The sequence below is a fragment of the Acanthochromis polyacanthus genome, chromosome 13, assembly GCF_021347895.1.
Source record: "Acanthochromis polyacanthus isolate Apoly-LR-REF ecotype Palm Island chromosome 13, KAUST_Apoly_ChrSc, whole genome shotgun sequence".
Classification (NCBI taxonomy): Eukaryota; Metazoa; Chordata; class Actinopteri; family Pomacentridae; genus Acanthochromis; species Acanthochromis polyacanthus.
The window spans coordinates 34,169,136-34,181,772 of NC_067125.1; the positions used below are offsets into that span (position 1 = coordinate 34,169,136).

At 43.5% G+C, this 12,637-nt stretch overlaps 1 protein-coding gene across 1 annotated transcript; it reads left to right on the forward strand.

Moving 5' to 3' along the window:
* Positions 1-408: 408 nt before the first annotated feature.
* Positions 409-12,312, forward strand: LOC110955978 (probable G-protein coupled receptor 149). The gene is made up of 5 exons (XM_022201193.2): positions 409-1,868; positions 3,380-3,560; positions 3,689-4,191; positions 8,348-8,491; positions 10,086-12,312. Exons 1-5 carry the CDS (start codon positions 900-902, stop codon positions 10,596-10,598), a joined length of 2,310 nt encoding a protein of 769 aa, XP_022056885.1. The 5' UTR covers positions 409-899; the 3' UTR covers positions 10,599-12,312.
* Positions 12,313-12,637: the final 325 nt, after the last annotated feature.

Below are 12,637 nucleotides of genomic sequence, written 5' to 3' on the forward strand. Positions count from 1 at the left end.
TGCCTTCACTGTCTCCTTTGTCCTCTTGCTTGTGGATTACTCCACTACTCTGACAGTAGTAGAATAAATACAGGCACACTTACAGTAAACTGGCCTTCCTCTGTTTTCCCCAAGCACCACGTGATCACAAGATACCGCCTAGATGTTATCTAATTTACATTTACTTTATTATTTTAGCCCTGGCATTTAGTTTCCTGACTCAATGAGGCTGAAAAGGTTTAAAAAATAGAACAATGACAACCAAAGCTGCTACAATTTGCTCACACAGACAGTGTTTCTATGTAGATGGTCATTTTGGGCTTAACCACAAAGTAATGCCTCCCTCACACACCAAATCTTTATAGGAAGATGGTGGAAATCCATACTAGCTGCTTTTCCCCCACACATTTGTATTCAGTTGTGGTTAAACGCCCTTCACTCAGAGGAGAAGCAGTGAGTGGAAAAGGGTGTTAGTACTGGCATGACCAGAGAAAAGCATCGGACCGGCTCCACACAGGCAGACACGGTGGTGGTAGTAGTAGGCTGTGTTTGGCTCAGCCCCCCGCCCAAGTGATTGCCGTGAGAGGAACCGGTGATGACGACAGCGCGTAAAATCGGCAGCTGGAGACGAGAGGTGCTCCGGTTACGCGGTCTGAGCGGCGAACACAAGTGCCTGCCAACACGGCACCGGCGAGCTCCGCATCCAAGGAGGACAGCTTTGGTTACGCGTGCGTTCCCAGTTGGATCAGAGGAGGATGCTGCGCTTTGGTTCTCTCACCGTCGCTACTGTGTGATTTCAGTATTTATTTATTTTTTGTTAAAGAAAGATGTGGCACACACTGTGCCATCTTTGCAGTAACTTTGCAAGCGAATGAGTCCGATTTAAAGTGCCAAAAAGAGACATTAGAAATCCAGCGAAAATGTCCACGACGCACCACAGCTCTCCGGCGCCCAACCAGAGCTACCTTTCCACGGCCACCTACGACACGACAGACCCCTCTGAGATGGAGAGGCAAGTCCGCCTGATGCTGTTCGGTTTGTGCGTAACCATCGCCGCCGTGACTCTGGTCGGAGGGGTGTATTCGCTGCTCTCTCTCCTCCGGATGAGGAGAAAAACCTCCCTGTGTGTCATTGTGGCTTCCATGTCGGTGGACGACCTCCTCAGCGTGGTGCCCCTCTCCCTGTTCATGCTCCTGCAGTGGGAGACGGACGGGAGTGAGGGGTCGGGCAGCCTGTGCACTTTATCCGGACTTCTCTACGTGTTCCAGGGTGTTTCTAGCAATATGAAGGCTTGCCTCATAGCAGCCTACACTTTTTATGTCACCAAGAGGTTTGGAGTGCTCCAGTCCGTGCGCCGGCCCCTCAGAGTGATGTGGGCCATCGCCGGTGTGTGGGCAGTCAGCCTGACCGTCAGCGTGCTGCCTTTGTGCGGATGGGGCAGCTTCACGTCGGCCTCTCTCGGGTGTTTCCCGGAGAGCGACAGTTTTTACATCCTGCTGCTCTTCTCTTTGTATTTCCTGTGCTTTTGCGGCTTGCTGTTCTTCTTCATCCCTCTCACCTACCAACTGCTGTGCTCCAGAGAGCCCCAGAGGACTTTGCTGTACCCGAGCTACCTGGAGATGGCGAGGGGGCTGAGTGGCTCCGCGCCCCTCTGTGATCTTCAGTCCTTCTCCCGGGACAGCTTGAACAAAAGTTTCGGTGCGTACAACGAGCTGAGCCCAAGTTCGTGCGGGACAGAGCTCAGGGACAAAGAGAGCAGCGGTCTGTCCCCAGTGTCCGTCAGTGGACCGAGGACGGCAGCTGTGGGGGACACTCCAGTGGTGTTTGCGCAAAAGCGCTTCTCCATGATCCTGGCGGTGGTTCGAGTGGTTTTGTGGATGCCAATGATGGTAAGTAGCGTGATAAAAGGAAATGTTACAGTATGTGAAGCCAAAGGCAGCAGCATAACTTTTAGGAAATGTCCTCCCAAAAAGATTTACTATAACAGCTCAGTAATGTATTTTTCTGTGATAACACAAACGAACTGAGTTATGTATTTCCAATGCAGATCAACTTGTTCTTTTCTTTGGAATGCCCTATTTTTCACAGAAAATTCATTCAACTGTAGTCCAAACAAGTAGAGCTACATAATTTTTTGGAACAAACTGGCCATTTTCAAGAAAAATCTGATTTTGGAGAAGAGACGTGCAACTGTTTTTCTTATCTTCCAACTGTGTACATTTGACCAAAAACAGCCATAAAAGGCTACATTTCTTACTTTATAGTAGCAACAAAGAGATATCAAACACGCACCATCTGTGCAAATCCAGAAAACTGCCAATTAAAAACTATCTGGACCTCTAATGTAGCACGAAATTTATAAAAAAAAAAAAACAGCATCATCATTTGTGCACTAGCATTAATGGAGACAAAAATAACAGAAAGAGGGATGAATGAAATGGAAGTGTATTGTGCTTCAAACCATTTTCTGTGATGGAAAAACATTAATGGAACTTTTCTTTCTTGTTTCAGATCCATTTATAAATCATTCATGTTCCATAAGGCCATTTGGGAAACACCACAGAATCGTACTGGACCTCAAATTTGATAATAAACTGAAAACACTGTCTTAAAAAAATGCATAGCAGATTTACCTTTTTTTCTTTAAAGAAGCTTTTATTAGGTAACACCAATGTTTCATGAAATCAATGTTACCTAAAGGCTTGAGATCAGTATTTTGCACATTTTAGTTGACACTTCAGGGCAGCATTCATTGGTCTGCATTATGAAATACTTCAAATGGGTGCTACACAAAGTGCCTCCATCTGAACACTTGCTCTTACTCAAAGATAAAACTGAACTTAGAGGTGATAAATGCAGACACTGATGGACAAACAGAAGTGGAATTCAAAACTAGCCTCCTTTAAATAAGCAAAAGCACTGGAAATGATTGAGACAGAAAGTGCAACCTATCCCAACTGCTAAAAAACCACAATAAGTTGTCTTTCTATGAACATTTATGTAAACTATTTTTGTTGTTCTAAACAAACATATCACTTGTACCCGTCTTGGCATTTTTATTCGATGAATATCACCAGAATGTTGCACCTGTTGCTGAACTACAAAACACTATTTAAACAGAATCGCTCTAATTGCCCAATAAGACGAACAGATTCATGCGCTTGCTTTCAATTAAGTGCAGTCATTAACTGTACAACAGAGGAAATCCATTCATGCTGTATCTCGGCTCAAACACCATTCTCACTTTTCAATACAAACATGAGAAAATGAAAAGCCCAGTACGGGTGAAGGATCTGTGCAATTTCTTTTCATTCATGCGTCTCCCTCCCACCACTTCCTCATGCATACTGAATCACCAGCTCCTCCGTGAATTAATTTACCCTTCCCCTTTCGTTCACAGACTTTGGTTCTGGTGCGCCATGCAGTGAATGCACGGAGCTCCTCCCTGGAGACCCTGAGTTTCTTCCTCACGCTGCTTGCCCCTGCGGTCACTCCGTTATTCGTGCTGTCGGAGCGCTGGATCCATATGCCGTGTGGTTGCTTCATTAACTGCAAAAGGGATCCAGCACAGGAAGCCTCAGGTAGACGATGATGTAACACAAAGTTGATTCAAAATCAAGGGTGTTCTTACACAATTAATCCCATGTTTCCCAATGTGTTTCTTTGCATGAGGGTGTAGTAAAATTACTCTCAATTGCCTTTTTCACAGTGATGAAAAGAAGATTTGAGTTCAACCTTTCCTTCCAGCAAGGCTATGGTGTGTACAAGTTGTCACATGCCACCATGTCTCATAGCAGTCCTCCTATTGAGAAGCCTGCTTATCACAGCCTTTTCAACTGTGACTTCCCTAATGCCCGCCTTGATGCACTAGAAAGCGGTGGGTTCTCCAGTCTGGGGCCCGGTTTTGATTTCAGCACCACATGCCCAGTGGACAGCTCCTCTCATGCAGACCTTCTATTGGAAGCAGTGGCCGGTGGAGGCGAAGCGCTGGCTGATTGTCCTCCACTTCCCCACGGGAACCACGGAGAGGATGAGGAGTTCCGCTGTGGCCCTTCGCTGCTTTCACATCACCAGGAAGACGATCACAACCTCACTGACACGTCGTCGGTGTTCGAGGGCCCAGAGAGGAGGCTGTCACATGAGGAGTGCCGCAAAATCGAGCTGACAGACTGGGAGTGGTGCAGGAGTAAATCAGAGAGGACGCCCAGACAGGTACACCACTGTCCCCGGCAGTTGGTTTATTAGACTGATCGTGAACCATCTAATTGAGTCATTTGTATCTGTCATTCTGTGGTTCATGGCTGGCATTAACTGATTTTCCCGCACACTCTGTTGCTTTCCTAAAGTAGTCAAACAACTGCTGCATTGCCATGCAACATGTAGAGGTGATCATTTAGGAGCAATTAGTGTCTCTGGTCCATAAAATTGATTCATTTTCAGTCTCCCTTTCTCTGCTTACATTTTGTTGAAAGGAAATTAAATGCAGTTTTATGGCAGCGCACCTGTGCAGAAACACAGGCACAACGCTGCTGGACCAGGAGTAGAGTAGTTTACACGCAGCCAGGGTTTAAAGTAGTGTTTGGATTGAATGCCTGTCTGACTTTCTGTTTGTTGGTCCGTGTCTCTTTGGGTTTTTTCCACATCTGCGACTATGCCTCTTTATAATCAAGCTGACAGACTGGGAGCCGTGCATGTGATTTAGATAAAATGGTTAAAATCTTCTCTCCCTCACCCTCTTCTCTATTCTCTCCCCTTCCCCCCTCCCCATGCATATCTTTATCTGTGCTAAGCCTGAATAGGTTCTGACTAATAGAGCAATTGATCAAGATACTATCAGACGCATACCATTTTAGCAACAAATGTCAGCCTGTCTTTCAAAGCCAAATATGCATTCAGTGCTGCTAGACAGACTCTTAAATCAGAGAACCTCACCGAGTTCGGCTCTATTCATCGATTTAGTCTTGTGAGTCTGCGGTTTAAGGCAGTGTTTACAGTTTCAAGATCAGTATTAATAAGATTTAGCCACTGAAGGTTGGCTCCCTTTTGTGCATACTTGTGATCTGGTATAAATTTTGAATGAAGACTGAATGGGGGGGGGGGGGGGGGGAAAATCAAGGGATTAATGTTTTTATTAATGTTTTGGTTCCATTTTAATCCAACACATTATATTTGTTCAGTGTATATACAGTGCAGTGTTTTCCATCTCAGGAGACCTATAACGTTAATAAAGTCTGGATGTAGTCAGCCGCTCAACAGTTTACTCTGTCCAGTAGCTGCAAAGTCAAACAGCACTAAATGCAGTGCAGCACAGTTCAAGACAGTCAGTTACAGGGACGCAGACCATCTACTAATCCATTTTTAATCAATTTCTTTCTTTGCTGCTGACATCCTGTCCTCTCGTAATACCAGAAGCTTAATTCTCTGTGTTTTGTGAGACCCAGCTGAATTGTTAAACAAGGACAAAACAGTAAAGGCCTAATGATTAATGTATCCTGGCATTGGAGATACCAGCCACAGATGAGAGAGCAGCCCCTCTGCGCTCCTGCAACGCAGCCGAGCAGCCACAGGCGCTACCTTTGAAATCGAAAATGCGACTTGTAGAATATTAACCGTTTAAGCTCGTTTTAGACTCACAAAACTAACTAGGACACGAGGAGATGCAGAAACATGCATGTATACATGTCCATATGCAAAAAAGACATACAAACATCTCTGTGTGTCTTCCTTTCAATTTTCTCTGCTCTACTTATAAGTTTGAAATGTTTTGGTTTGAAAATCACCAGAGGGTGGAAAATCCATGGAGCATGCATCTACAGCTTGGCTGTGGCACTCACTTTGCATCATGTATAAGTCTGAGATGCTCACTGCTGGTTTTTGTGTGTGTGTGTGTGTGTGTGTGTGTGTGTGTGTGTGTGTGTGTGTGTGTGTGTGTGTGTGTGTGTGTGTGTGTGTGTGTGCCCTACTTCTCAGTTTCTTAGTAGCAAAGTCTGTATATTATGTCTCTTTAGGCCTTATTCATTGATTGGGGTCTGTGGATGTAGAAATGTAATTACAGCGTCTATGTGCACTAACACACTCCTTTTACAAACAAACATGAAAACACAGCCAACCAGCAAAGACAAACAATAACAAAATAAAGCTCTGCGCATCCCAGCAACCCTCCCGTTCCCCGAACACAGACACAAAAGACGTAAAGATTAAAATTATCTCACAAACACACACCACCCAATACTACTGCACAGACATACAGAGCCAAAGAGCAGATGAAAGCCCAGCCAAAATAGTTTGTGATTTATAGTGTTTCCTGCCTTGTGTTTTGTTCCTCATTAGCAGACTAGATGTCATTACCCAGCATCTTTTCCCCTTACTGTCAGTCTTCCTGGCCTTCAGCAGAGGTGGAATTAGAGCTTAAAGACATCTTTACCCTCCCTGTGACTTTATACTCTGGGAGCAAGCACAGAGCGAGGGCTGCACTCTCAAGCCCTTTCCCTGAGGGGGAAATGGAAATCTAATGTGCATTCAGATGCAGGGAACTGAAACCCGTTTACTCTTCTGAGAATTCCTCCAAAACTGTTTTCAAAAATTTTATTCGAACCAATAAGGCTTGAATGCATAATGTAGAGGGGGAATATTGATTCTGAATAGACATGGAAATAACACAACTAGAATCAATAGCCTCCAACCATACCTTACATCTTACACAACTGGTGAATATTTATTTATACTGTATGTTAATGTTTGAATTTAAGTGTTAAAACAGAGATATTTTTTGAGTCGGTGGAAAGTGACAAGACAGAAAAGACGTTATAATTACAACAAACTGCTCCATAACAACATCACTAAGTGTCTGTACCAAGTTCTATGGCAATCAGAGTCTGAAGTGCAAATTCTATTCTCACAGTGGCATTAAATGAAATGGTCTGCAAACCATAGATCCCTAAATTCTGCACCAACCCAGATGTCGAGATATTTCACTGGAAAAAACTTGCGAATTATTGGTAGCAGTAGACGGAAATCTACAAAAGTTATTAGGATGCATCTTCTGGGCGTCATCGATATTCATTTTCAAATATCATGAAAATCCATTCAATGCTGTTTTATTTCACCAAAACAATAAGTTTCCAACTGCTTTGGGGAGCACGAATGTCTCTAAGCTTTCTGAATATCCATTCAAAAGTCACTGTTTGGCTGCAAAAGCAATCCACACTGCACTGATAATATCTACATTTACATCACACAGGATTTATATCCAAACAATTTGGAGAACTGCAACATTACATTATGTGTAATTTTAAAAAAGTACGTCATGTGAAAACTCCCAGAACGCAAACAGACATCCATCAAGCCACTTCCCACACTGATGGTCTCTGAGCATTATTTAATTTACTTGACGATATGTTTTCAGCTCAGCGTTGCAGTCTCGCTCTCTCCCCTCCCGTGTTTCTCTTCGTTCACAATGACGCAAATACAATAACAGCTAAACAGGCAGAGCCAGGGAGGATACGAGATTGACATCCTCTTTGTTTCTATTGTGTATCACAGTCACAATCAGATCATTGCATTGAACTAATCTAAATAATTTAGAGGCTTAATGAGACCTGCCACAGTCTCCCCACTGCTGCACTGCAGGATGCTTCTCCTTTCCCCTGCCAACAATGTGCATTTTCCCCGGCACATCATCTTAACAGAGGCTTACTTTAATGTACTGTCTGTTGACTTAATCTCTACAAAACAATTAAAAAAATATGACTGGAAGACATGAAATGTGATTAAAAATGTGACTCGTACGAATGAGCCTGTAATGAAAAAGATGGCAAACTGATACGAAACCCAGAGGAAATTGGATTGATGCATTGTACACAGAAATTACATTAGACAAATTCAATTAGTTAATAGTAAAATAAGTTGCGATCAAGGCTTAATGGCTTATCGATCATGCTTCCTTCTTTTTGCTGTAAACCCGCAAGCTGTCTGTTTGCTTCCACATGCATGGAGACCTAACATCTCATTTATCCCAGCAGCGTGCTGTTGATAGGGCTCTTGCATGTAAGCCTCATTAACTCTTTCAGTAGAAATGGACGGTAAACACATTCATCTCCCTGCACTTGACAACATGGGCACAATCTAAAAGCAATTAGTTTAAACAAAACCAAGGAGACTGATTGCAAATTTACCTCGTCATTGATGTATAGCAGCAGATGCTTTGTATTTATTGGCAATAAGATGATGAGTGGCCAAGATGAAATTTGGTATGATAGTATTTTCAATTATTAGCTCTTGCCAAGTTCTTGTGTGAATGAAGATGTGCGAGATGTTGACTGAACGTTTTGGGTTTTTCTTTGCTCTTTTCTATTATATTCTCATGCAGCGGTCATCGGGTGGTCTGTCGATCCCCCTGTGCGCTTTTCAGGGAACTGTATCTCTGCAAGCACCCACAGGGAAGACACTCTCTCTCTCCACCTACGAGGTCAGCAGCGATGGCCTCAAAATCTCCCCCAACAACGCCAAGAAGGTAATGTCCCTCACTGCAGGGTCTTCTTCTAAACTTCATAGACGAGACAGGCTTTTATTCCAGTTAAAGGCAAATTACCAAAGAGCATTTCCTACTGGGAGTTCAAAGAAAATACAAACATCACTGTCTTGCCTTTGCTTTAAGTATTGAGCCAGAGCAAGGAGGCACTTAGTGTAGCTCATAAAGACTGGAAGCAGAAGTGTTGTTTTCAAATGTTGGTGCTGACGCTGCACTAATCCGTCCATCTCATGGCCTATTTTACTGTCGCTCACAAACAAGATCCTGAGATACTTAAACTCCCTTGCTTGGAGCATGACTTCATCCACAACACAGAGAAAGCCACCATTTTCCAGCAGTAAAACACTGGCATGGAGGTTCTGGCTCCCATTCTAGCCAATTTACACTGCAAACCACCCCAGTGTGAGCTGATGGTCACAGTCTCATGAAGCCAGTAGAAACTCATCTCCTCAAATATGTGCCTGAGGTTCCTAAACCAGCCACCTTCCTCACCCAAGCATGTGCAACAGTAATGTGGGTGCTGGACTGGGCTGCTGTGGTGAAGGGGAAGCCAAGCCAGAAGGCAAAGTTCTTGTTTTTTGTTTTTTTTTTAAAGTCCATTTACATTTCAACCACTTATGGCCATAAGCTCCAAATGAGAGGCCAAAAGAATGAGATTGCAGATACAAGTGGTTGAACAGAGCCTCCTCTGTAGGGAAACTGGGCTCAACTCGGTGAGGAGCTCAGGAGTCTTAGCTCTTTCATATCGAATGGAGACCGGTTTAACCATCTGAGTAGGATGCCTCGAGGGTGAATTTCTTTGGAAGCTTTCCAGACATGGCTAACTGGGACGGGACCTCAGGTTAGACGCAGAACTCACTGGAGGGATTACACATCTCAACTGGCCTGTGAATGCCTTCAAAGGAGTTGTAAAACAGTGTTAAGGAAAGGAGCACCTGGAATGCTGCCACAAGAAGCCTACTCTGGATAAGTGGAGAAAAATATATGTTTTTGATTATCAATAAAGACATAATATGTGGCTATTTAATCACTGAGGTTTAGTGGTCTAAATCGGTAGATTCTTGAGCTTGGAAATCAAGTGTCTGCTCCTGTCTTTCTAGTCTTTATGCAAGGCTAAACTAATAGCCTCCTACCTCCAGCTTCAGACTTAATAGACAGACATACTTGGTATCAATTTTCTTGTGTTACTCTTGGCAAAAAAGCACATATATATTTCTCAGATGCCTTTAAAAATGTAACAAATTCCTTTAACAGTTATTTTCAATTAAAATAATTAAATGGCACTGTAAATTACCCGTTATAATCTGGGGGCTAACAACAATGGAAGATACATCTACATTGTGAAGGAAAGGAAATGAATCCTAAAAAAGCAGCGGTATGATATTATGAGATACATAATGTGAAATAAAATATGTTGTATACGCAGTACATGATAAGACTTGAATGATCCCTGTGATGGTATTAAATAACTACATAGAGCATTTAAATATCACAAAGAAGGTGTACCTGGTGATAAATTACAGTGATCCTATACTGTTAATAACTAGCCTGTGTTACAAATCTTTCTGCTTTAAAGGTGGAAGTATATCGTTCCAAGTCAGTTGGGCACGAGCCCAGTGCAGACGATCCAGCATCAGGAGGCCAAGCTGGAGACGTGAATGTCAGCCGTGTTGGGATGGGCATGGAGATTGGAATGGGCATGGGGATGGGAGCTGGAGTCGGGGACACCAATGTCAAGATTCACCTCGAGGTTCTGGAAATCTGTGACAATGAGGAGGCCATGGACAGTGTGTCCATCATCTCAAACATCAGTCAGTCCTCCACCCACGCCCGCTCGCCCTCGCTGCGTTACTCACGACGGGAGAACCGATTTGTCTCCTGCGACCTGGGTGAGACTGCTTCCTACTCTCTGCTCATCCCCAGCAGCGGCAACACCGAAGCAGAGACCATCAATATCACTATACCTGACACTGTGGAAGCTCACCGGCAGAACAGCCGCCGACAGACACAGGAGAGTTCGGGGTATCGCGAGGAGATACAGCTGCTCAATGAGGCCTACAGAAAACAAGCCGGAGAGAGGGAAGAGTGACATATGTACAGAAAAAAAAAGAAGGTCTCTCTTAGAGGAGGGTGAAAGAGCATCTCCGACAGTAACAGCTGCAAGACAAATTTCCTAGTCATTCCACATTTACTTCTTTCTGATCTAACAGAGCTGACAGGTCAACCAGCTCACGACTAATCGTCTGTTTGCCTACTCTTGTACTTCCTCTTCAGGTAACATGATGAGAGCACATGTATCACTTATCTACAGAGTACACAGAGATAGTGTAGCCAGTAAAAAGGACAGATTGTAGTAAATCAGTGTAAGCAACAGAGAAACAGTATTTAGCAGCGCATCTGTATTCCTGCAAAGACTTTCACCATATGGCAGCCTGTCATCATAAAACAGATACAGCGAGAGAAAAATACACTTCGACGTGGAAAAGGAGGAGCCAAGGTCTGATCACATGTCTGATATGAAATATCTTCTGTAGACTACGTCACCGATGACTCAACTGAGAGGAGAGGGGTCACGTGACCCACGCCTCTGACTCATCCGAGTGTGTGTTGTGCATTTTAGTGTGTGAGGAGTCGCCTTACCCTTAAGGATGAGCGTATATGTAGGAGAGTAAAGTCAACTACCCAAACTATTTAACTGTATGTTCCCCTTAGAAGAATGTCTTTACATATATTTATTTTGATTGTGTATGCTTTCAGCTGCTACGTCTGTCGAGTGCTACACAGTTCACGTTGCTACTACCGGATTAGAGAGTGACCACAACCCATGTTGAAAATCTGAAGCAGGAGGAAAGAAAAAGGACAAGGAGAGGCAAGCATCTGAGGGAGAGCGCAAGTGGCCGTTGAAGACGAGGGAAGGGGGTACTTATGTAGAGCAGCTCTCTGCCTCGTGCACGTTCAGCTCAATTTAAATGAGTGCATATTTTACTACAGCAGGCAGCACGTGAATGTATGTTTCCAGAGCCACTTCGGGGGATGATCTTTCTCTCTCTCTCCTCCCGCTCAGTTCAGTTCCCATCCCGTCAGCGAGCCACTGGGACCTCTCACCTTCTATCAAATACATGCATTATTTCACAGCTGTGGTAAAATTTTCGACAGCATCGTGTATTTCATTTTGAATGGTTACATGGACTGTGAACAGCTTCCAGAAGCATAGAAATCTTTATTCTCTCAGATAATATCAGTGTATCCATCATTGCTTATATGCACATTTACTTCTACATGTGTGTACGAACAGCAGTGAAATAGGTATTCTAGACGAATTTTAGAATATATATATATATGTATTTCAGTTGGTTTTATGGTGGTGTCTTCTGTGTGTCAGCTATTTGGTTGCTTGATCCTCGACAGCACATCGAGACTTCATTTGAAGGCTTTTGAATAGTCCTTTTAGCGAGTCCACTTCTGCAACATCTCCCATCTTCCCGAAGACTGTAGTCATTAAAGATTCATACCAGAAAATTGCCTGCGCCGAAATTGCGACGCACTCCTATTTGGAGTGCCGCTGTGCGAAATGTGCGAGAAAATAATGTACAGGCATATAAATAATGATGAATGTAAAGTTGTGTTCAGTGTGTCAACCATTCCAGCTGTTAATGGTGCCAAAGGTTTTCAGCTGAGCAGCATTTCATGTCTGCAGCACAGCAGAGTGGAAGTAATTCCATCATCTGCTTATTCTCACTGTTGAGCGGGACTACACGTCAGATTCTGGTCAAGCATTCTCATAAACCCTATCGATCAATTAACCATTATTTGTCTTGTTTTTATTAAGAATTAGGAGTTTCACATCAGCTCTGCCAGTGTTTGCATGTTTGCTCATTTATGTTAACCGTCTGAATTATTCTACAACACACAAACTACACAAATGGGGTTCTTTGTTACAGAACAAAAGGCAAAAGAAGTGCTGTAATTAACTACTGGATACTGACCTACATAGTGGGCTATGTAACATCACTGGTTCTAGTGTCCCGAGGATGAAACTATTGTGACTAATCCACAGCAGTTGTATTGTGCTCACTGTATGCGCTGACAGAAAATCAGCAGTAAAGATGTTCATTTCTCAGCAGTAAA